This window comes from Bombus vosnesenskii, unplaced genomic scaffold (assembly GCF_011952255.1).
Source record: "Bombus vosnesenskii isolate JDL3184/JDL3185 unplaced genomic scaffold, Bvos_JDL3184-5_v1.1 scf7180000016261, whole genome shotgun sequence".
NCBI lineage: Eukaryota > Metazoa > Arthropoda > Insecta > Hymenoptera > Apidae > Bombus > Bombus vosnesenskii.
Window position 1 is genome coordinate 1,045,954 of NW_022884330.1, and position 23,822 is coordinate 1,069,775.

Genomic DNA, 23,822 nt, shown 5'->3' on the forward strand with positions numbered 1-23,822 from the left:
TATACGTATATATAAGTACAGCGTAGGACTAAATTCCATGACGTCATCAAGCGCCAAGGAGAAGGAATTCTACCAAGAAAGGAGAAGGAATTTGAGAATCACTGCAACAGAGATAGCCACTAATGGGCAAAATAGTGGTGGTGGCACTGATAGTGGGGATAAGGGGTTGTGGAGGTTGCTCGTCAGTGGCGGTACGCAGAGGCAACGTGCTAACCGTGTGAGGGGAAGCAGCCATGAATGAAAGTAGCGCGTATCGATTTACCCGCGCCGCCCTAGATAAAATATGGTAAATAGTGAGCCGAAATGGGCTACGAACGAAGAACGTCATCGCGCATAACGCCGCTTATTTGTCCAGCTATCAAGTATTTTTCTCCATATTCGATTATACAGAAACGCCACAGTTCGAATTTTAATACGTATCATACATACGAACATAGCAAAATCATCCATGGAAAAAGTGTAGAACAGAACCGGATCATGATAGAAAAAAATGAATAGCAGATTCTTTTGCAAGAATACTCAGGGCGAACCTCTTAATGCATATTCCGCAAGTTAAATAGATTGTTAGTATACGGATACGAAGAAGAATTTTATATAATTGTTGAATTACTGCGTAAAAGAATATCGTTCGGTTCATGTTGAACGGTCGCTATTACTCTGCCAGTATGAACGATACGTCCATATTTAAGCTACTTTTACTTCTGAATAATTTACATGGTTCGCGTAGTATACAGGAATTACGTACCACGTTAAAGTCATACGTCATACGTGTGCTACGTACATCACACACGCGCAGCACTGTAATAAAAAGTAATTCAAGGTGGACGCTCATGACTGCAAGCAAATGCGACCAACTTTTACGCAGTTGACAAATTGACCGATAGTAATTGTTAAACCGGCTACGAATTTTCACGTCCCAATCTCGCGCTCGTTTCAACAAACGAAAAAATTCAAGAGAAACTTCGGCAAAGCAATTGAAACGGAAAATTCTTGTGCATTAACAACTTTTTCATAATTCTTCCAAACTTAAGAAATCTTTGGACGATGGAAAAGCACAAATATAACCTGAAACAGTAACTATTTTATTCTTACTTCGATATTGATATACTGTCGGTATAACTTTATAAAATCGTAAAAAAGTTTGCATTATTTTAATCGAGCATAAAGTCGAACCATACATAGATTGTAAAGCGAAATGGAAATTTGCAAAACGTTTTACTAGACTCAGGAAATGTGGACTTCGATGTAACACAGATCAATGGAACGATCGCAGCGCTATACGTACTTATGTCACTACCTAAAATTATTGTCCTGGGGTGCCGCCATTACCCATTCATGCGATTTGTCCGAGTTCCTTGCGCGTCAATGGCACCGAAATCTACCATTCAAAAGAACGCCCAGCCCCTTTACGATAACGCACAACATCGAGCTCCGACTATTGCTCGAATTCAACAAAAATAATAGACAGAAACACACCATCCCTGAGTCACTGATCTCGTGAAACACTTCCTAGATGCCCCTATACACTATGTGATGCACCAACAGATTGCAGATGCATCCTACCACACGATCTACATATAATTACTAACCATAAAAAGTTTCTTTAAATTAGCTAACCTAAAATACCATGGATTTTTATAATCTAAAGATTAACTGAATACCTTTTTAAAACACATTTCTTCGTTAAATCTGTCAACATGACATTTGAAACGTCACTGTGACATCCATCGAAAACCAAATTAATCAACGTCGATCTTAGATTTCGAAACATTTTATTAATCGTTTAATGAAGCTTGTATACCTGATATATTTGCAATGTAGCATCGAATCGCAAAAAAGAAAAGCACCTAACGAAATAAAACGCAACCCTTGTTACGAAATCTGGCAAGCAACGGCATACATTGACAAAGGATGAAAAATCAGAAGATGTACGCGTACCTGGGTCATGACAGGGGTGGTATCTTCATGTTCCCATGGAGGCTCAACACAGTTGATCGTCAATGCGGTAATATATCCCGGTGTCGTCGGACGAGAACGATGCCACTGCAATGGTTCGCCACCACTTCCACGCCATAACACGTCAGAAACGCGCGACGAGTTACTCACATGACATGTCGCATCGGCAGGATTAAACCGATGAACCGTTTGATAAGCGGTTCGATTGACGTTCGACACGCGACACGAGAAAAATTTGCGCGACCGGAGTGCGGCGAGCACGTTTTCGTTTACAAGGTAAAACCGACTGTCCCTCCAGCAGCCCCGCGTTAGACGGTGGCTGCGGGATTGTTGGGGGTTGGGAACGACCGAACGGGAACAAGGAAGAGGTTAAACAAAGAAAGGCATAGCGCGAGTGAGATGGACAATAAATAATTTGGGGGTGTGACGCGCCGCGGCGCCACATTCGAATCTCGCTCGCGTAATCATCCAATAATTTGAAAAATATTATTGTTAGACTACGGATTTTTACACATTTATGGGGAACTTAAAAAAGCAAAAATATACAGAATGTGTATAATACGCAAAGGAATGTAGTATGCGAAGTTTTATTGTTTTAACATCTATGGTATTATTTTTCTCACTTTGATAAACTACCGCGTATTGTGTTTGCAATGATTTATCAACCTCTCGATATATATTTAGAAAAGTTTAAAAATAAATATAATTTCTTTGCTATATGAATGAAACAAAACAAATTCAAATATTATTCTTATCGTTATCGTTTTGTAAGAAATAAATAGCAGCACGATAGAAAAATTTGTTATCTACAAAATATGACAAATTATGCGATAGCGAAACAATTGTTTGTGTGAATTTGTCTTATCGATACAAATTCCCAGGTATATAAACGATACGCGGTGTCTAAACATGCGTTTTGTGTCAAAATCATTGTGCTATAACGAGTAAGTGTGTGAAGTGAAAGATACCAAGGCGAATATTAAAAGCTCCTTTTGAGATCGTTATTCAGTAATCCTATGGATTTCAAAGATACACATAATATAAATGACATAATAAGTATCAATAATAAACGCCAAAGATTTTATTGATTGAGTTTATTAAATCGAGTTTATTTAGATCACATATAATAATGGTTATATAATAACAATCCAACTATTTACTTAATAAGAAGAAATTTAATATATCATCAAAATCTCTTAAAAAGATTTATAAACTGATTATCATTTGAATATGTATTAAAAATCAATCCTGTTATCGATTTATTACGATTGTAAAAGCATCCATATTTTCATATAATTTTTTTATTTACAATTTTCTTTTCGTTCGCAATATTAGAATTTTTAGGATCATTATTTTACTTCATATTCTTGTTTACAGAATTTTAATTAGAAAATATTTTTAAATCGATATCACTACAATATCATCAGTCGATAAAAGGATATCTGAATTCATCTTATTACTATTGATTTTTCCATTCGATTAAATAATCAAAATGAAAGTATGGAAAGTTACGTTGCCAGTTGCCGTAAAACCGGTGGATACTAAGAATTGGGCTCCAAATAACGCCTCCATCACTTTTTAAACACATTTTTGCTTTTCATAAAAGATTATCTTGCACGATGATTAAAAAATAAATAATAGATAAAAAACTACATGACATTTCTTTGTAGATACATACAAGGCAAACAATTTTTTTTTATATAATCTTTACAACATCTTTTTATGTTTCATTTTTGTAACATTTTCACATATTCTCCAAGCTAATAATCTCGAATCTTAAAGTTGCACGTTCCAAGCGTCCGCCTTATATTGGAATCCAATATGTCTCGTTACTCGTTATCCCTCTCAGTCACTGAAATGTCAAGTTTATATTCGCGTATGCAACTCGTATACGAACATTCCTAGTGTCGTAAACCGCTGTAATTCTCGAATGAACGTTTGTCAGCTTCCTCGAACTTCGAGGCTCGAAGTTAATAACCATTCATCCGTTTAATCACCAGATTATTACGTAACAACTATTTTTCTCTTTACTTCTTATCATGTTTCCACAAAATAGATTTTTCCCATTAAAATATCTCGAAAAATACATCCTTCAATTCAATATAACAATAATTTGTAATTGAAAATCAAATATTTTCAGTTGAAAGGAATTTATAGAATATGTGCACCGAAAGATTAAAGACTGGTACAAACAAGCGAGGCAATCTTATTGCAACAACAATGCTATGCGATATAATTTGATAACTTCATCATACATATTTTTAAGGATACAGTACACGCATTCACACAATTCTGTTATTAAATATGTTGAATGTCGCACTATTCAAATTAATCCACGTGTACCATCGAAGATACATTCCGTCAATTGTTTTACATGCGCTAGAAATATTGACGTCTGACAGCCGTTCATGGCGGCATGGAACGTGTTAAAACTATAAAGCTGCCGAGTGCCGAATCATAGTGTCCCCACTGTAAAGTCGTAACAGCATCATGTAGTTCATCCTCATGAAACTTACATATAGCACTTGCAAAGTACAACGATCGCTCGAGGTAATCAAAAATGAAGGAGATTCGCGACATAAAATAGCTACGATTGTCTTTGCTAGGCGTAATTGCACTGTAATAGTTACAACGGCGATTTAATGCGTTAGTATACGAAGCCGCCTCGTTATGTGTACGAAAGGAAATCAATGTTCACACTACTGAAGCACGCGGTGATTGTGTGTAAAAATGAAATGGGGCATTGGGTGAAAGTACTCCTGGCTTGGAGGTCTTATATCAGATCAGTCTGCAAACAGCCGTGCAGGATGTGGATGGCGATGCTGCTTTGCTCCTAATGATCAGATCTTTTTGCTACTTAGACTCCGACGGTGTTTCTTCTTTTTGTTAAATTATTCGAGATTTTCCAAGCATTATGCTACCGGAGTCATAAAATCAGTGATAATTTAGTGTTTGGTGTTTTATAAAAATTGGTGGAAAGTTTTTCTTTTCAAATAGTTAGAAAGAAACGTGTTCGTTTTTGCAGAATGTCGCAGATTATATGGATATGGTGTTTGATTGTGTCAGTGGCAGATTTGACATTGGCCCTTGAAAATGGTCTGGTGAAAACACCGCCCATGGGCTGGCTTGCCTGGGAACGATTCAGGTGTAACACAGACTGCAAAAATGATCCAGATAATTGTATCAGGTAAGCGTTGCTCTTTTTTGTTTATTTCTGCACATTTTTTTTAATTGAATTTCGCAAGCCTGTTTCAATTAATATTTGTGAGTATGTTATACACTGGAGCATTATCTACTCTCTATCTGAATGATATTTAACATTATAATGTGATTCTTAAAGATAAAGTGAAACTTCATTAGCATCTTTGTTATATAGCTTTATGTCTACAGATTAATATTACAAACTCTAATTGTTAATGGTAGCAAGAAAAAATATGAAATATGATCTATAAGTGTCTTATGAATTCTTTTTGGATTGTAAATATACAAACATTGAAACTTTTCTTTTTGTTTTAATGTTGTTTTGAATATAAAATATTATTCATTATTTATGTAAATATAATGCAATAATACTTTTGCATTTTGAAATGCTTTTGGTCACAAAAAACGTATGTCAAAAATATTTTATTGGAATTTTTAGCTTCTTTGTATTTATAGACATACATATGAAGAATTTTTAATTTAATATACATTTAAATTGTTTTGTTGTGTAATGTGTTTATTTATAATATCAAATACACTTTCAAAGTTGTATATTTTTTCTTAAATCTATAGTAATTTGTTTATTATTATATTCATTATTAAACTATTCAACATCAATAATAATAGAACATTTAAAAAAAGATAAATATCATATTGAAAATATTCAAAGGTGGAAATACTGAAATCATGAAATTATAGTTATTCAATTCACAAGATACCAATTAGAATAAATTGCAAGATATTAAATATGATTCATCGTTATCTGACCTTAAGAATGATTCTTAATAACTTAACTTAGAGCTATGTTATAACCATTATATAAATCTGTATCTTAGTCCAAGGAGTTTTATTAGTAACAAAAGATTAATATATTACAAGTGAAGCATATTTTAAGATATAATGAATTGCAAATTACAATTTAACAGAAATGAATCTGTTTAAAATTTTGAGGAATATATTTTTATACTTTATAGTGATCGGCTCTTTCGTACAATGGCAGACATTGTTGTAGCAGAAGGCTATGCAGAAGTTGGATATGAATATATCAATGTTGATGATTGCTGGCTGGAAAAAGATAGAAGTGTTAATGGTCAGCTGGTGCCAGATAGGCAAAGATTCCCGTATGGTATGAAAAATCTTGCAAATTATGTAAGTTTTAATATACCATTCAACTTTTTGCCACAAGAATTACAAACTTATTGTTATGTATTTCTGTTATATAGATTCATTCAAAAGGTCTTAAGTTTGGAATTTATGAGGATTTTGGTAACTACACGTGTGCTGGATATCCTGGAATATTGGGGTACTTAGAAACTGATGCTCTTACTTTTGCATCATGGGATGTTGATTATGTAAAATTAGATGGATGTTATTCACATCCTTCAGAAATGGATAGAGGTATAATTAAAACATCAATAATTACATGTTTATTGAAAGAGATCTAACTTTATAATTCATGAAAAATTATAGGATATCCTGAATTTGGATTCTATTTAAACCAAACTGGTCGGCCAATGGTATATTCCTGCAGTTGGCCAGTTTATCAAATTTATGCTGGCATGCAGGTTGGTACTGATATAATATCATCGTAGACTGAAAGCTATAAAATTCTAAGTTGCACAAAATTTTAGCCAAATTTCACTGCTATAACAGAACATTGTAATTTATGGAGAAATTTTGATGATATACAAGATTCGTGGAATAGTTTAGAGACCATAATAGATTATTATGGAAATAATCAAGATGCAATTGTACCAAATGCTGGTCCTGGCCATTGGAATGATCCTGATATGTTAATTATTGGAAATTTTGGACTAAGTTATGAGCAGAGCAAAACGCAAATGGCGTTATGGGCAATATTAGCGGCGCCTCTATTAATGTCCGTTGATCTACGAACAATTAGGCCCGAGTACAAAGCTATTTTACAAAATAGGAAAATCATTGCTGTAGATCAAGACCCGTTAGGTATACAGGGTCGACGAATTTATAAAGTTAGTAAATTCATTTCTTATGTGAATAATTGACACCAAACTCGAATGTATGTGAACTTTATTATAATTTCAGCACAAAGGTATTGAAATTTGGGCAAGACCTATAACTCCCGTTTATCAGAATTACTACTCTTACGCCATAGCGTTCGTAAACAGAAGAACGGATGGTACGCCGTCTGATGTGTCCGTTACATTAAAAGAACTCGGATTACAATATCCTGGAGGATATAATGTAGAGGTATGTAATTACAAAAATTTAATACAAATTTTCGCTTGACCGTTTGTAATAAAATGTTAAAGGTAACCATTCATATTTGTAGGATCTATATGAAGATGTGAATTATGGCATTTTAACGCCGCAAACAAAAATAAAAGTCAAAGTTAATCCTTCTGGAGTTGTGATATTACGGTGCGATTTACACTTAGAGGATATTTTCTCCACAAATCAATTTTCGCAATTTACGCCATCAAATCAATTGTTCAAGGTTAGACAGAACTCATTTAAATAATACGAACTAAGCGTTAACGAATTTAATCTGTAATTTACTTCTCTTTTTGTAATATTTGATAAAAGAACGTTACCATACTTTGTTAAGAAAGTAGGAAATAAAGAATTTTGTAATCTGTAATACTCTATGATTTGTTAAACAACGTGATATAGATTATTTAGAAAATATATGATTACATTATTTACACAGTGACTGCATTAATGCAAGATATTATAAAAAAAAGTTATTGTCTCAATCTTTTGTTACACACCACGCGTATGCATTGTCGAAAATGCGTTGCCATGGCGAAATAGTATATTCCCAATTAGAGGGTTTCCAAGGCCATTGCCATATTTGTGAACAGCGTTCAGGATGTGGCATCATTGCTAAGTGTCGTCCATTCGCAGAGCAGATACCAGCAATACCCTCTGTAATTAATCATAAATATTATATAGATCACAGGATTAATTGTATATAACCAGATAAAATTTCGTTATTATTATTTTTTTGTATTATTTGCAAATGAATAGTTGTATATAAGGCAAAATTAAAGTATCTTTGTAGATTTATAAAAAGACAAACTCCATGAAAGATTTTAAAGACGAATCATGTTATGTAGCTAACCCCTATTTTTAATATTATATAATCTAAGAGAAGTATTTAATCAAATAATACCTGTACTTCCATTAGGATTAAGTGGATATCGTTCGGTTGGATTACCATAATCATCAGTATATTTAATAGCCAAGCAATGACTTTCCTTTAGTTTCTGTAAAACCTCATTATTTCTAAACGTAAACCTTCCTTCACCGTGAGCGACCCATACACCTAAGACACTATTTTCCATTCCATTTAACATAATCGATGGCGATTTATCAATTCTAACAGTACTCCACCGACATTCGAATCTTTCCGATACATTATGACTTAGAAAAATATCTGGTTCTTTAGTATCATCTGCAACACAAAAAAGCAATTAAAAACGTTAATTGTATTTAATAATTTTATAAACATGTTCTTTTAATGATGCAATAGTACCGTCTTCATTTCCTATCAATCCTAACAAAGACATTAATTGGCATCCATTGCAAACTCCTAAACTAAACGTATCTTTTCGAGAAATAAATGATTTTAATTGTTTTTGAAGAGATGGATGGAATAAAAGACTCGCAGCCCATCCTTTAGCAGAACCCAAAACATCTGAAATAAATTTAAATTAATTTTTATTCGTTTCCATTTTGTAAAACAAAAATTAATCTATTAATAATTTACCTGCATAGCTAAAACCACCAGGGAATACAACTCCTCTGAATCTATCGAATGTGACTTTATCTTTTAACAAGTCTTGCATTGTAACATCCCAAACTTCGAAACCCGCATCTATCAAAGATGCTGCCATTTCTCTATCACCATTTATGCCTTCCTCTCTTATTACAGCAACTGGAATGTTTGCTGAAAAAATGGCAAACAAATATAAATACGATCCAGCAATTTTTAGATTTTACATCGAATTAAATCTTTACTAACAAGATAAATGTTTGTAAATTGCCGTAGATCTAACGTCAGGATTAAATGTTAATTTATAGCATGGTGCAGTTCTATCTTGTAATCCACTGAATTCTTGAAGTGCACATTCAACATTCGTTTGTCGACATTCTAATTGATAACTCGTCTCTTCCCATAGACTCATTAGCGGTAATACTGTTGATTCCAGAAAAATCTTCTCTTGTACTTGAACTTTTATCTAAGGACATAAAATATCTATTACATAAACATAATTTTGTAAATTTACGCAATGTATAAAATACATGCTTTCGATGACAATCCAAATCCTTCCGATCGTCCAATTAAATATACAGGAACATCAAACTGGTTAAATACTTCCAAAACATAATTGTAATTTATTGAATCAATTTCTAGTATCCATCCTACTTCTTCGGTGAATAAAATTTCAATAGGAGATCCTGATTTATGAGAAATATTCACGTTCATTCCAGATATACCAGCAAAGCACATTTCAAGCAGGCATGTAATAAGTCCACCATCGCTAATATCATGACCTGCTAGTACTTTTCCCTCTGTTGTAGTGAAAAATATTTCAAATACTAGTAATTTCCTCCATTGAAATAAAAGAATAAATTTCATAAATTACTTTAGTTATTAAGTCACCTGCAATTAATTGTTGAATAGCTTTGAAAGCATTCTTTAACATGTCAACGCGTTGTACATCTGGAACTTCGTTTCCGAGGGATTTATAAACCTGAGCCAAAGCTGTGCCACCAATTCGACTTTTTCCATTTGATAAATCTAAAAATAATATGTAACCATTTTTTCCAGCTGCAGGAGCTTTTAAATCGGGTGTTACAACCTATAATAAAAATATAATAGAAAATAACATTAAATAGAAAAGTAAAAGTAATTTCAACTTACTTGTCGTATGTCGGGACAAGGAGCATAGCAAGAAATCACAAGTGTACCAGGCGCTTTGACGACATCCTCCCCAATTCGTGCAGCCATGCTAAGAGAATCCTTTCCTCCATCAATTGCGATTCCTAATTCATTCATAATTGAACACATAGCAGAACATGCATCATATAAAGCTGCACCTTCTCCGGGTAATTTAGCAGCCCACATCCAATTTCCGCTGCATTTAACGTCCTAAATATATAAAAATAAGTTATACTAAGAATAAAAATTTATTAAATTAATACATACTCATAAATTACCTGTATATTTGAAATCTGTGCAAAAACTAAGTTACTCAACGCTTCTGCTACAGTCATACGGGCTCCAGCTGCTGGATTTACGAGGCCTTTTATCGGTTGTTCTCCGATAGAAGTTGCTATACCAACCTGTAGGATAAAACACATAATATTACGTTTGCTGCATTTTTGTTTAACTTTGATTGATTTTATTTTTCTTATTTGTTTATTTTTTATATTTTTTACCGTAGAGAAATGAGATATTGCTGTCACAGCAACATTGGCAAGGGGAGTATGCAGAGGACCAACGCATTGCTGTTGTGCAATTAGTCCAGTAACACAACGATCAACTTTGTTAGTTAAATATCGTTTGCTTGCTACTGAAGGCAATCGTAGGACTCTTTCTAAGATACCTTGTACAGTTAGATTTACGGGCAACTTGATAGCAGGTAACTGAGTTACTTGTCTTTGCAGATTAAAAGACTATAAAAGTACAAAAAGATTATTACTTAAACATTATTATATTTAATTTATTTTATTATATTTCCATGTTCACCTTTTGAGGCATTTTTCCAAGTACTAATTCTAAATCTAACTCGACTGGGTGCCTCGATTTATATTCGTAATTCTCATTTAGATATTTCGATGAATCACAATTATCCTCTTCTGAAAGAATGATTTTCCCATTTCCTGTGACAATCCCTACAAAATTTATGGGACACTTTTCTCGCGCTGCTATTTCGTTAAGTAAATTACTGCTTTCTGATTTGCAAAGAATTGCGTCGTTTTCTTGATATTCGGCACCCCATAATTCCAATGTACTAATGCTTGGATCGCCTAAGTCAAATTTCTTTGTGAAGATTACTGCACCCGTTGGTTCTACTAATTCTTTTAGAACGTTGCCTAATGTAATTTCAAACAGTTAATGATTCAACATTATAATATACGATCTAATTATATCCTGATCTTCTAAGAATGTTTATTTACCATTGCCTCCAGCTCCTTGATCATGTATACTAAGTATTGGGTTTTGCTGTCCCATCTCAGTGCAAGCACGAACAACTCTATTCAATTTTTGTTCCATCTCAGGATCACCTCTTTGTACGGCTCCGAAATCTAATTCTGATTTATTATCACCTTGCACCTAACAAAATAATAGATTTCGTAATTTTTAATGGATCATTAAGAATGTATATTAATCAGTTACATTATTCTTTGGAATATAAAATTACCTCAATAGAACTAGCTGAACCACCTCCTACGCCTATTCTATAAACAGGACCACCAATTTTAATGACTTCCATACCTGATATACAAAAATTTTTCATTTTTCTTTTAATGTCATTGTACAAAAAAACCATTTAAATTTTATTTTCTACTCACCTTTCTGTGGCAAAATTTTTTGAGACATATTGGCATCCATGGTACCCAATCCTCCACTAAACATTATGGGTTTAATCCATTCACGTCGCACACCAACTTCATCCGTCATACCGAATGAACGAGCAAAACCAGATATGACTGGTTCTCCAAATTTATTGCCATAATCGGATGCTCCATTGCTGGCTTCAATTATAATTTCTAATGGAGAAGCCATATTGTTGGGATATTGTAGATTCTTTTCCTCCCATGGTAAATTATAGCCTAAGAAAGAGATTGACAATTTAATGAAGACGTTTTTCTATTTTTATAAAAGTAAATAAGCTATATAAAGTACAAACCTGGAATATGCAAATTACCAACGGAATAACCGGCCGTTCCAGCAATGTAATATCCTCCCCTACCAATTCCTTGAATATCTCTCAGTCTTCCTCCAGTTCCAGTTGTAGCTCCACTGTAAATTAAAATAATATTTATGAAACATATCATAGAGTGAAGTACATTATATGAAATTTCTAAATTATTTACCTAAATGGAGCAACCCCAGTTGGGAAATTATGAGTCTCTGCAGTGAATATCAAATCTTGATCTACATTTTCCAAACAGAAAGGACTACATGTGTAAGTCTTCATTGGCCGTAGAACTTTTGTTTGAAAGCCCTTAATTGCGCTACTATTATCACTAAATTTAATCGTATTGTTTGGATTGGAATATTTTTGTGTCTCCATAATCATATCAATTAAAGATTGTTTCATCTTTTCACCATCAACAATCATTTGACCTTTGAAAAACCAGTGACGACTGTGTTCACTATTAGATTGTGCTAAATCAAAGCACTCCACACTAGTTGGATTGCGCTTTAATTTATTAAGAAATAGATCTGTGTAAAAATCTAAGTCCCAATTGTCAAATGCTAAACCTAAATAAAATGTTCAAATAATATTGAAAATGATATTTAAGTTACCTATTATCTTTTATTATATTTCATTTTGAATACATACCCAGTTTCGAATTTACTTTTTCTAATGCTATTCTTCCATCTCCCAAGACATTAACTTCAAACCAATTTTCTGGTCTAAATCCATGATCAAAAGTTTCTATTGGTTTCATATATCTACATTCAGTCATCTTGTCATGCAGTACATCTGTTATCTAAATAAAGAAACAAATGTAAGAGATGTATATTTCTTATATTCAATAAATACTATTCTATTTACACACAGCATCTTCAATTTCTTTATCAATTACTCCATTGTATTTAATACAGTATCTAGTTGCTGCTTCAATTCTTGTTACTTTGTCTAAATACACAGATCTACAAATTGATACAGCATTGCTACAAAATGCTGTAGAAAAATTCAATCTGTAACAACATAAAAATTAATTAATTTCAATTTTAAATATTATTGTTAAATAGTTAGTTTTTTATCATTTATCTTACCTTGGTCCAATTTCAATAATAAAGCAGTTATTTAATTTTTTATCAAATGCACTGGAATTCTTCAAACTTTGTGATTCCAAAGGAGGAGTTAAAATCCATTTTAAGATTGCCAATTCTTCTTCACTCAGAGGTTCTTTAACTTCAATATAGTAACACAATTCAGTTTCCAAACCACTAATCAGATTTGTTATTTGAACAAGACTGTTAAATTTGCTTTTAAATTGACCTGACTTTAAACCAGGTACTTTGTAGAACCTTATAATATCCATGATCTAAAAACTGAGAATTACAAAATGATAAAGTACATAAAAGAATTAAAAAACACAATACAAAAGGATAAGAGTAGTAAACGTGACAATATAATATGATATATTAAACTGATAATTAATTACAATTATTAAGACCCCCTAGAGTGAACTGGCAAGCGAGTCACTGAATTATCTCAATTTATCAGTGTAATAATTGCAAAATAGTATGCTTGTATCATAACAATAATATCAAAAATATGAGTTGAGGTCAAAAGAGCATGTTACTCAATATAGTATTCTCTGTTTCTACTGAAATTATATATTTCAATTGTATTTTTTATTGTTAAAAATAAATTAAAATTAAATACTTTTGAATATTTTCGATTATGAAATATAGACATTGATACCATTTAAAATCTTTAAACGAAACTAATAATAATATTTGGATTATATTTACGTCATGTTTTACAAAACAGACGTTATCGTACTAGCTATAAACAAAAAGAAAAATACATTTTCGTAAACATGTAACAAAAGGAAACAAGGGTATAAAGTTCTATGGAAGAATATTATTGTCAAAAATATTTTAAACGCAAATAAAATAATCGAATTGCACAATAGAACTTTAAGTTAAATTATGTAGTATTAAATATCGTCGAAATAATAGTTGAAAGTAAAGTTACTTGCTATTAACGATATTTCATTTACAACATATATACAATATATACAATATATACAAATAGAGTGTATTTTATTTTCTGATCTTTCAAGCAACAGGTTTCCACGTGTTACGGAATTAATGAAACGATGCATAACCTTGCTGTTTCTTACCACATGCTTTTAAAAATTTTGATATAGATAAAAATTTTAAAGTAATAAAAGAATATTTCAATATTTTAATTTAATTTATCGATCCTAATATATATGTAGTAACTTCTCTTTTTCGTATAAAGATGAATATGTATATTTTATAAATTGTTTTGTTATATGCGTGTATATATTTAGAAATACATAAATATTATAAAATTTATATTGGAAGTAAAGACCATTAAAATGCTCTTGTATTTTTCGATGTGCAATTTATTCTAATCGAATATTTACAGTAGAATTTCCATAAAAAAAATATTTATTTAAATTATCTATCCAAGGAAATCATAATTAGAGACGTCCTCGAATTGCTGATTTTGTGGATTACCAGGAGCCATAGCTCTTGTCGCCATTTGCCCTCTAGGAACCATTTGTTGCTGTAATCCAAGTACCTGTCTATATGGCGGTTGTGGCTACAAAATCCAAATTATTTTTAATTGCAGATATAATTTAACTCTGATATACAATTACCAATTCATAATTATGATAATGAACATGATAATCCATACTTGTTGCAATAAATGCCTAAGACCTATATTCGGGACAGGCCTCATCAACCTTGGAGCATTTGCTTGCTGATTCGTCATAGCGGCAGGATTTAGTGCTCTTTGGGCTTGTTGAGCCTGTAACAAATTTTATTCGTTTATTTCGTTTCCCTATTTGTGCGAAGCTATACAACAGAATGTATGATAACTTCTAAAAAACAGTTCACCTCCAACTGTTGTTTATATTGCATTTCCTGTTGCTGTGCTACTTCTAGATTCTGTTGAATCTATAAAGTTAATTATATTATATGAATTCTGTGAAATTTATTTTAATATGTGTTTTGTTTTTTTCCGTATTTTGTTGTTATATTTATTGGCTTACATTTACTTCCAGTTGTGACTTATATTGCGCCTCCTGTTGCTGCGCAGCTTCTAACGTTTGCCGTAGTTGTTGAATTTTTAATAAATTTTGTTGCCTAGCTATTTCTATGTCATCAAATGGTGGTCTTTGTTGTCCTATCATCGTACCAGAAGCTGGAGCCACTTGGGGACCAGTAATACCACCACTCTATCAATAAAAAGAATGGTTTATTTTCATTTTGATATCTGTGTATATCTATATAGATAGCATTTGTTTCTAACTCATAATTCTTTAAATATATTATCTATATATAAAGCTAATTATATATGTTTTAAATCCATTTTACTTCATTGTATACATGTGGTAAACCTTACCTGCATGTTTATTTGATTCTGAGGGCCAGCAGATGAAGTTAATGTTTGTTGTGGAGCATTTGTAGAAACTACGTTCTGAGTTATTTGGCCTCCTCCCATAGCTATAGTATTTGTTTGTGACATAAGTATACCTCCTTGAGAAGTACCTGTAGTAGGCATTGTGCCAGCTATTGCGTTTCCTTGAGCAGCTCCAGCCTGATATAGTAATTATATTTGTAAATATATCAAGAAACATTTAATATACCTTAGAGTATAAATTTTTACTTACTTGTCCTTGTCTCATAGAAGCATGCGATGTTTTTTGTTGCTGAATCACTTTTCGAAGACGATCTACGAAACCTGTTTGATCATTTGGAATAAATCCCAAATAGGTTCTTCTTTCAGCCGTGTAGAGGAGGATAAGTACTTTTATATCACAAGCTGCTTGCAAGAATGTGAAATGAACACAACCTGCCTGAAATATTTTTTTATCAGTAATTAAAGATATTTTTTTCATTTTATTGTACTGAAAAGATATAGTGTAATATACTAACAAATCCCGAATTCATAACTTTTGTTAACGATTCTAACGCTTCGCAAGGTGTAGGATGAAACAAAACGGACTTGGAATTTTTCAAATATGTTCCACCAATATTTCCTATTAACTGCTTGGGCATCAACTGCATAATTAATTTCTGAGGCCACGTATCAGCTTTCCTATAATATATTAATGTATTGATTTATAACAATTTATGATTATTAACATCCACAAAAACTTACAATTCTGGATCTCCATCTTTGGAATTTGCGGAAACTTGACATGGAAGATGCCTAGTTTGTTTTGGTGCATCTGGAGTTGTTTTAGCTTTTTCAACCCATTCAATAATACCTTGCCATATCGTTTGTCTCTCACGTGGTGTACTAATTTGTGGTCCTGGTCCTACTGTACCACCTGTTACATTACCCTTTAAAACAGTTATATTAATGTGATTCATATCTTTTCCTTTCGTTTCAAAATCAACATTCGAACATTACAACATTAAAACAGTCTCTCCTTATAAATAATTTAAGCAACTTAAAATACCTGTGTCTGAGAGTGCGTTACTTGCTGTTGTTGAGTAACCGACGATACAGGTGCCTGTGTCTGCGAAGCTGTAACTGTTTGTGGTACTTGAGTTGGCATAGATTGGCTCACGCAGGATACTGTGAGTTGCGGTCCTGCTTGTCCGTGCGTTGGTTGAGCTGTTATTGGCATTTGAGCCTGTTGCTGGACATTTTGCTGTTGTTGTTGTAATTGCATTGTTAATCTTAGCTGTTGTTGAGTTAATTGCTGCTGCTGCTGTTGTTGTTGCTGCTGCTGTTGCTGTTGTGCATTTGCAGCCATAACATTGCTATTTGTCACTAAAGATATAAAATATACATTAACACATTAACTTTTGAAACAAGGATAAGTAATAAAACTTTACAAAGTACTATCACTTTTACCATCCATTCTTTGTCCAAATGGAGTTACATTGAGCCCAATTGAAGGAGGTGGTTGATTTAATTGCGCTATTAAAGCACTACTTTGCGTATTTGCTGGACCTGTTGCCCCTGGTGTCACGAAAGGTCTCCATCTAGGGTGACCTGCTCTTGTTACATTAGGATGATAAGTTGGCGGAGCGGATATTGGGGGATTATAAGGAGGTCGACCAGCGTTCATCGCAGCAGCCATTGGTACTACTGTTTGATGAACTGAAGCGATATTTTGAGGAGTTTGACCTCTAAATGGAGGACCTTGAGGTTGAGTTGGTTGTGCAATATTCTGTTGCACTTGATTTGTATTTGGACTGTCATTACTCTGCAATGGGCTCAATGGAATCTGTGCAGCAGTACCTGGTGTAGTATGAACAGCTCCACCAATTGTTGGACTGACAGGTCTTTCTTTTAAATTATAATTACGTAAGAGGACCAAATGTCGTGGATCTTTAGCGTAATTTTTGGTTTGTGACGATTGTAAATCTCCTCCCGCTTTTTCAAATAATTTAAATAAGGCAGGTATTTTTCTAGGTGATAATATGGAAAGATTAATATTCCTCTGAAAGAAAAAAAATGATTTTTTTATATAGGCTTAAATGACGACTTCTATTCACACAATTAATTGCAATATACTTCTTGATAGAGGGAAGCCAACTGTTCTATAGTGTGTCCAGCAAATTTATATGATTCTTGTATGACTGTTTGATATGGAGGAGAATTGCAAATCAAAATACAATGCTTCTGCGATGCTGTATTTGGTTCACGTCTTAATTGTAGATCTTCAAAACATTGAAGTCCAGTTGCAAGTCCTTCTCCAATATTGGCAAAACATTCCCCCTTCCCTCCAACCATTCTATTCAAACAAGAATATCAGCAATGTTCATTAATAAGATTAAAAGTTCATTAATTAAAAATCTGATACATTTTTTACATACTCTAGTTTTTCTAATACAAGGAGTAATTTATGAGGATTTGCATATGGTCCAAAAGTCTCTGTACATGGTGCTGGTAAACAATCAGCAGCATGATATACTACTATTCCATATAACGTTGTACTATTTTGCTAAAAAATGATTTTTATTATTAAATATAAGAACAAAGAAATTAAAAAGGTAAGAAATATTATAAAAATGGTTAATATCATTATTTTACCTCAGAAACATATTCTCTATCTTCAATACCACCTTGACTGAAATACCTATATAATATAATGTCTTAAATTAATAAGCATCTATAAACAAAATAAAAAATACTCAATATGATCTAATATAGAAAACATAACTTACTCAAGTGTAGGAGTAAGATAATTTGTTTTCAAATCATTAAGATAAGCTCCATTAACAGCTGTTCCTTCAATCACAAATATTACATCAGCTTGTATGCCATGTTCTGTAGGGCCAGCAACCATTTTTACTCCACTCTTTAAAATATCAGAAAAAGTATATACAAAAGAATATAATAAGTGATATATTATTTTTAACTTAAAAATAATGCATAAATTATAACTATTTCAAACATCACATTAGAAATAAATAATATGTTTATAACAAAATTTTTATCTTTGATACGTTTAAAATAGTAAAATTTATTCCACAATAATTATGTATTGAGACCTTTTTAATACAAATCTTTATCTAATATTCTACTTCTACTAATTGCAAATTACATTAATAGCATTATAGCATGTAGTGTGAGACTTACAACAAGTTTACCAGATAAATATTGACATCAACGATTATATCACTTCACATTCATTACTAATATTTGCTAATATTAAAATCAGGATTTTTTCAATATTGTAGTTGATCATTTGTCAAACAATCAACAAAGTCTGTAGTTCTATAGGTTACGTTTGTTTATTATGTATAATTTTTTCAAGTACTAATTAATTTCATTATATGTATCACAAATACAATACGAAATAAAATATGTTAACATATTATTATTACATTAATATTACTATTATTATTATTAAATGATTTGTACAGAACATTTAAACATGAAATAGAACAAACCATTGTAATTTCTTTAAGATGATGGTTCCCAAATTTATTTCACTAGTTTGGTGATAAATATTCTAGGGATTTAACACAAATTAAAACACTTTAATTAAATACAATAAAAAATCTTCAAATTTGTATATATACGTATTTCACGAAGGTGATTTAACACAATGCAGACTAACAGAATTCCTGCAATGATGTCAAGAATAATCTGACTTATGAATGTAACCTATTTCCCCTAGATTGGGGTTAGGTAGGGATTACGTGTCTTCAGATAAGTCCATGGACAGAGCATAGTAATTTAATTGAAATTATCAAACTATTCTTGGTATTCAACGTTTATACTTCGGTTATCTTCTAGTATATACTTACATTATCCATGACTGTTGATTATGTACGTTTTAAAATAATTCAAACTGTATACAAGTTTACGAATTAGGGTAATATTATTATAATGTAAAAATCGGAATACGTAAATTAAATCTAATATTTCGACAAGAGAAGTCTATAAAATATTTGTACCATTTGTACGTTCTTGTAGTCAGAAATTAGAAGAACGAGCTTGAAAAAGACGTTAAAAGATAGAAACTAACATAAGTAAGTTTATCAAATAATTTCTAAATGTCTTTTATAAATAAAAATATTGTTTCCGTATTATACGTATTATAAAAAAAAACATGTTTCGTAACAATAATTTCATAATAGTGAAAAATAATTTAAGTACAAATTGAATTTAATGAATAATTATAGGTATATTGGAATGGAGCATTTAAAGTGGACAACACCAATTAAGAATGGAAACGAATGTGAAAATTTGTCAACCAAGAGTCCTGTGATTTATAAAACTCCTGTAAAGCAGTATAATACAAGTTCAAAGCACACAACATATCGAAGTAATATAAATTCCTTTAATGTGCTTCCAAATCACATTACACCCCCTTCAGGTTTAACAAAATTTATAGCAAGGAATCCATTTGAGACTGATTTAACTAATAGACTGCATTTATCTGTGATTAGTCCAACTGTGTTCAGTAAGGTAATTTTCTAAATTTTTTATTAAAACCAAAGATTTAGTTTATTTATAAAATGATTTAATAGAATCATTTTTTATATTATTTCCTAATGATTATGTGTAACTGCTAATAACATTCTTAGGTTTCAAATCCATCTCATCAATCACCAGACTTTGCATGGAGTGTGGATGAGTTGGCATTAATACAGCCAGCGAAAATAGAAGAATTTCCTATGCAACAAATACATTGTGTAGACCCAGAGATTGAAATAAAAGCTCAAGCAGCTATTGATCAATTTTTTAATAAAAATGAAATAATTCCAAGCCCATGGGAGATAAAGAAGAAAGAGAATAGAACAATAGTTAATGTAGATACTCATATAAAGGGTTCGAGTGAACTGAATTCAGAATCTTCCAAATTGAAAAAAGATGGTATTTATTATAATTAATCAAGGAATATTTTTCATAGTTTAATTTTGATTTTAATTGCTTTAGGATGGAGTCAAACAGTATTAACATTTCCATCTGAATTGCCAGCTCATGTTATGGAAATGTTAAAACCTTACCTTACATTCATTCAAGTAAATACAAAGCTAAAGTCATCATTTAAACTACTTAAATATTAAATCTCCGCCTTTAAACGTCTCCTATTTTGTTTTAGGAGCAAAATGTTGAGAGTGACGATGCAAATTCGAGTAACAACTCTTTAAGACGGAAGTTATTCTCTAATCTTGATGATTGTGTAGATAATGAAGAAGATTCTTCAATCTCTTTATCGTCGCCAGTAAAAATGGATGGATCTTTAGTATTATCTTCCAGTCCTCCACAAAGTGGAATGTTAATTCATGGTACATCATTGAAGGTAAATTACAGCTTTTTTAATTATCTTTATCTATCTTACACACATTACACATGTGAGTTTTGAAGTCAAAAATTATCAAATTCTTTCCTTCTAGTGCTCGCCAAATGAAAATTGTCATTACAACGCGTCGCAAATAGACACAGGAAATTTATCGCATCCTAGTATATCTCCCATACACAGTACAGTAAATCACATGTCGTATGAAAGCGGGGAATCTCGATCTCATTCGGTTGCTCGACTGAACTTCAGTATGGACATGAGTATAGATCGATCTAATATGCAACTTAAAGATCTATCAAACAATTACTCTTTAGGTAATTATTTCACCCACATCAATAATATTTAATATTTAATTATCCTTTACTAAAATACTACTAAAATAATGTTATTGTTTATAATACTTACATGATATATCTTTTAGATGAATCTCTTAGCAAAATAAATGCAGACGAAAAGGCAGGTGATCTTTTAAATTTACAAAGCGAATCTGCGAGTACTCAAGATGATACCCATACAAAAATAAAAGTCCTAGCAAAGAACTCAATTCACGTTGAGCATAATTGCGAAAACAAAACTACAGAATTTGATGTTAAATACAGTAATGCTACCAACACGTTTAAATTGTACAAGACGAGTACAAACGAAAGTTGTATGATCCAACAGACTAACGCGATGCTAGGTATTTCTGGTCAGCAGAGTGTTTCGAATTCTATACAAGACACTGGTTATCAAACTTGCAGTATGAGCAATACAGCGAATGTTACTGATAGTTGTAGCACTACTCCGACTAAGCAAAAGGCTTACTGGGGAGATCGAATTTTAATGAGTGACGATGAACTTCGTCTACCCGAGTGGAGAGAGAACATGAAAAATATATTTAGTTCTACTCCATCACGATCAAATAGGGAAAGGGATACCCATATATTTTAGATAAATATGTTTTATATGGCAAAAATATATAATCCAAGAATATTTTTTATTTTTGATAATGAAATTAGAAAAAATAACCTGCTCAAATGCTTAGGAAAAATTTAAGACACAATTTTTCATATACAATCAAAGATAATATTATCATTTGTATTGCTCATATTTAAAATCTTACTTTATTATGTCAATATGTTTTGTTTCTTAGTTAAAATTTATAATGTAAAAATTTTAATATACAATAATTAATATAATTTTTAATTTTTCATTACCTGGTATCGTCTACAACATATTTTTTTACGCATGAATGCAAAAATGCATTTATGTATAATAATTCATGAAATGATAACAATATATTTCATTTCATGTATTATCATTGCAAGTATCAGAATTTGAGTGCAGTGGGTAGAAATTTAACACATGTTATATACATATTATATACACATGTATAATGTAATCATATCATATCATATAATATATACATGTTTTATACACGTGTTATATATTTTCCATATTAAAATACACAACAATCCATTCGAAATCAAGGAACCAATAGATAGAGAAGGATAAATATAAAGCATTGCATGAAAATAATTATGACAAATATCAGTTTGATGTAAAATATATTATCACCGATTATGTTTATAATGATTGTACATAATAACTGAATGTGCTTGTGTTAATCATGGAAATATAACATAAAACGTGGCGAATTATCAATTTTTCAGTTCAATTGTTTTCATCATTTTTTAATCGAAACATTAACACACAAGCAAACATTTTAGCTGATTTTATGTAGAAAATTTTAAATAAATTCGAAACTATCCCGTTAATTAACTTTCGTGCTACTTCTTTCATGAAAATAAAATATTTTCCAAATTTAACATGAACGCGAATCTCAAAGCCTGCATTTCTGTAAAAGATAAGAAGCTATACATCCTAGAAGTCTTCGTCGATTCTGTTACCTTGTACGCCGAGAAATTGCAGAAAATTTCGCCGAATGAATTAGGCGTCGATCTACAATTTATCGACATGCCATTGTTTCGAATCTTTCAAAGTAACTTCCTCTTGACCAAACCGGATAGACCGAAGGAAATAATTCGCGGGCAGGGGATGCATACTGTGAACTTCAACGTCGGTAAAGTATACCTGTTCACAAGGAATCCTGGCGAACTGGTTGAAAAAATGCGATCGAAACCATTGTTACTGGATGTATACAAAATCAGAGAGATCGTTATTTGCCCCGAGGAAGTATTAAAGGATCCATTAGGAAATTCAGTAATCCCAATACCAGGTTGCCTTTGTGACCACGTGATGATGCCAGACAACGACCTATTTCACTTACCAAAAGCATATGAGATAAAAAACACTTTTGGTCTCGTGGACGAGGAATACAAACCAACTGGTTACATAAGTATTTTCTTCAGAATGATATGTTTCGGGACATATACGATCAATCCATTTTCTATTGTTGAGAAGAAATTATTATTTAAGAATACGGGTTCGTTTAATGAATTTTTATGTACAAAAGTACCATATCCGGATGAGAGTGAAAGAAGAGCCGCAGAGACGGGCACAAAATTCTGTTTGCCTGAAAAAATATTCGAGGAAAGTGAATTGGATACTCCTCCGAGACCAGTAAATATAGCTGCTTTAGTATTAGTTTGTAAAGAATTATCACAAAGAGACGGATATCCTCTAAATATAATTCCCCCGAATTATCCGTTGAAAATACCGGATATATACGTTGAAGAAATTCCGTTTGATGCCGATAGAGCAAGACGGAGAGGGTTCAAAAAACTAGTCGAAGAAAAGCCTGATGTCTTCGTCAATACGAAATTTGCTGCAAAACATAGAGCGTGTATCAATATTGGATGCGCTGGTAATATTTGTTCTGGACAAAAGTAGCAATCATTTTATTTAATAAAAATGAGGGGACTAAATTAACAAAATGTAACTAAAACTAGGTACATATTTTATAGAAAAAAATGTAAAAAGAAAATAAATATTGTAAAAGGATTGATGAAAAA

At 31.9% G+C, this 23,822-nt stretch overlaps 5 protein-coding genes and 1 long non-coding RNA gene across 15 annotated transcripts in view; 2 read left to right on the plus strand and 4 right to left on the minus strand.

Moving 5' to 3' along the window:
* Positions 1–2,366, minus strand: part of LOC117241858 — a 41,133-nt gene extending 38,767 nt beyond the window's left edge. Inside the window, exon 1 of the mRNA XM_033508078.1 lies at positions 1,939–2,366. The gene's annotated coding sequence lies outside the window, so the exon portion shown is untranslated. The remainder of the gene's footprint in view (positions 1–1,938) is intronic.
* A 499-nt stretch (positions 2,367–2,865) lies between these two features.
* Positions 2,866–7,845, plus strand: LOC117241661 (alpha-N-acetylgalactosaminidase). Of its 5 annotated transcripts, none has more exons than XM_033507606.1 (8): positions 2,866–2,900; positions 4,982–5,143; positions 6,132–6,306; positions 6,381–6,555; positions 6,628–6,722; positions 6,789–7,148; positions 7,222–7,386; positions 7,469–7,845. In XM_033507606.1, exons 1-8 carry the CDS (start codon positions 2,866–2,868, stop codon positions 7,655–7,657), a joined length of 1,356 nt encoding a protein of 451 aa, XP_033363497.1. In that variant the 3' UTR covers positions 7,658–7,845. The 5 variants fall into 5 exon arrangements, with proteins under 5 accessions (XP_033363497.1, XP_033363501.1, XP_033363498.1 ...); XM_033507610.1 differs by lacking the exon at positions 2,866–2,900 and adding an exon at positions 3,389–3,637 and having other exon boundaries at positions 7,469–7,657; XM_033507607.1 differs by lacking the exon at positions 2,866–2,900 and adding an exon at positions 4,368–4,506 and having other exon boundaries at positions 7,469–7,657.
* Positions 3,045–4,367, minus strand: LOC117241662. Its single transcript, XR_004495091.1, has 2 exons — positions 4,228–4,367; positions 3,045–4,046 (listed from the first exon to the last, which is right to left on the minus strand). It is a non-coding gene; the product is annotated as an uncharacterized LOC117241662 (long non-coding RNA).
* Positions 7,530–14,160, minus strand: LOC117241660 (phosphoribosylformylglycinamidine synthase). 4 transcript variants are annotated; one of them, XM_033507605.1, is made up of 20 exons: positions 14,145–14,160; positions 13,160–13,438; positions 12,940–13,081; positions 12,720–12,870; positions 12,247–12,637; positions 12,060–12,172; positions 11,722–11,982; positions 11,571–11,644; positions 11,326–11,482; positions 10,895–11,241; positions 10,585–10,821; positions 10,363–10,488; positions 10,067–10,294; positions 9,806–10,004; positions 9,449–9,714; positions 9,164–9,380; positions 8,909–9,088; positions 8,675–8,836; positions 8,312–8,593; positions 7,530–8,064 (listed from the first exon to the last, which is right to left on the minus strand). In XM_033507605.1, the coding sequence occupies exons 2-20, from the start codon at positions 13,426–13,428 to the stop codon at positions 7,889–7,891; spliced, it is 3,978 nt and encodes a 1,325-aa protein (XP_033363496.1). In that variant the 5' UTR covers positions 13,429–13,438; positions 14,145–14,160; the 3' UTR covers positions 7,530–7,888. The 4 variants fall into 4 exon arrangements, with proteins under 4 accessions (XP_033363496.1, XP_033363495.1, XP_033363493.1 ...); XM_033507604.1 differs by lacking the exon at positions 14,145–14,160 and adding an exon at positions 14,091–14,110; XM_033507602.1 differs by lacking the exon at positions 14,145–14,160 and adding an exon at positions 13,552–13,712.
* A 304-nt stretch (positions 14,161–14,464) lies between these two features.
* LOC117241726 (mediator of RNA polymerase II transcription subunit 25-like) lies at positions 14,465–19,146 on the minus strand. Of its 3 annotated transcripts, none has more exons than XM_033507753.1 (15): positions 19,007–19,145; positions 18,278–18,411; positions 18,144–18,189; positions 17,927–18,054; positions 17,625–17,844; positions 16,959–17,550; positions 16,558–16,874; positions 16,254–16,438; positions 16,028–16,190; positions 15,763–15,948; positions 15,495–15,689; positions 15,142–15,327; positions 14,987–15,046; positions 14,784–14,897; positions 14,465–14,687 (listed from the first exon to the last, which is right to left on the minus strand). In XM_033507753.1, exons 1-15 carry the CDS (start codon positions 19,007–19,009, stop codon positions 14,547–14,549), a joined length of 2,670 nt encoding a protein of 889 aa, XP_033363644.1. In that variant the 5' UTR covers positions 19,010–19,145; the 3' UTR covers positions 14,465–14,546. The 3 variants fall into 3 exon arrangements, with proteins under 3 accessions (XP_033363644.1, XP_033363645.1, XP_033363646.1); XM_033507754.1 differs by lacking the exon at positions 19,007–19,145 and adding an exon at positions 18,693–18,919; XM_033507755.1 differs by lacking the exon at positions 14,987–15,046 and having other exon boundaries at positions 19,007–19,146.
* A 198-nt stretch (positions 19,147–19,344) lies between these two features.
* LOC117241807 lies at positions 19,345–21,917 on the plus strand. The gene is made up of 7 exons (XM_033507948.1): positions 19,345–19,591; positions 19,745–20,030; positions 20,150–20,438; positions 20,502–20,587; positions 20,668–20,868; positions 20,963–21,182; positions 21,290–21,917. Exons 2-7 carry the CDS (start codon positions 19,755–19,757, stop codon positions 21,796–21,798), a joined length of 1,581 nt encoding a protein of 526 aa, XP_033363839.1. The 5' UTR covers positions 19,345–19,591; positions 19,745–19,754; the 3' UTR covers positions 21,799–21,917.
* Positions 21,918–23,822: the final 1,905 nt, after the last annotated feature.

Coding starts and splice junctions, on each gene's coding strand:
- LOC117241661 (XM_033507606.1), top strand. CDS start 2,866: ATGCGTTTTGTGTCAAAATCATTGTGCTATAACGA. Junction 2,901..4,981: donor AAATCATTGTGCTATAACGA/GTAAGTGTGTGA, acceptor TCGTTTTTGCAG/AATGTCGCAGATTATATGGA. Junction 7,149..7,221: donor AGGGTCGACGAATTTATAAA/GTTAGTAAATTC, acceptor TTATAATTTCAG/CACAAAGGTATTGAAATTTG.
- LOC117241660 (XM_033507605.1), bottom strand. CDS start 13,428: ATGGATATTATAAGGTTCTACAAAGTACCTGGTTTAAAGTCAGGTCAA. Junction 11,645..11,721: donor AAAAATTTTGCCACAGAAAG/GTGAGTAGAAAA, acceptor TTTGTATATCAG/GTATGGAAGTCATTAAAATT. Junction 8,837..8,908: donor TGGTGGTTTTAGCTATGCAG/GTAAATTATTAA, acceptor AATTTATTTCAG/ATGTTTTGGGTTCTGCTAAA.
- LOC117241807 (XM_033507948.1), top strand. CDS start 19,755: ATGGAGCATTTAAAGTGGACAACACCAATTAAGAATGGAAACGAATGT. Junction 20,439..20,501: donor TTCCAAATTGAAAAAAGATG/GTATTTATTATA, acceptor TAATTGCTTTAG/GATGGAGTCAAACAGTATTA. Junction 20,869..20,962: donor TTCATGGTACATCATTGAAG/GTAAATTACAGC, acceptor CTTTCCTTCTAG/TGCTCGCCAAATGAAAATTG.
- LOC117241726 (XM_033507753.1), bottom strand. Junction 15,690..15,762: donor CTTCTATGAGACAAGGACAA/GTAAGTAAAAAT, acceptor TTACTATATCAG/GCTGGAGCTGCTCAAGGAAA. Junction 15,047..15,141: donor AGTCACAACTGGAAGTAAAT/GTAAGCCAATAA, acceptor TTAACTTTATAG/ATTCAACAGAATCTAGAAGT.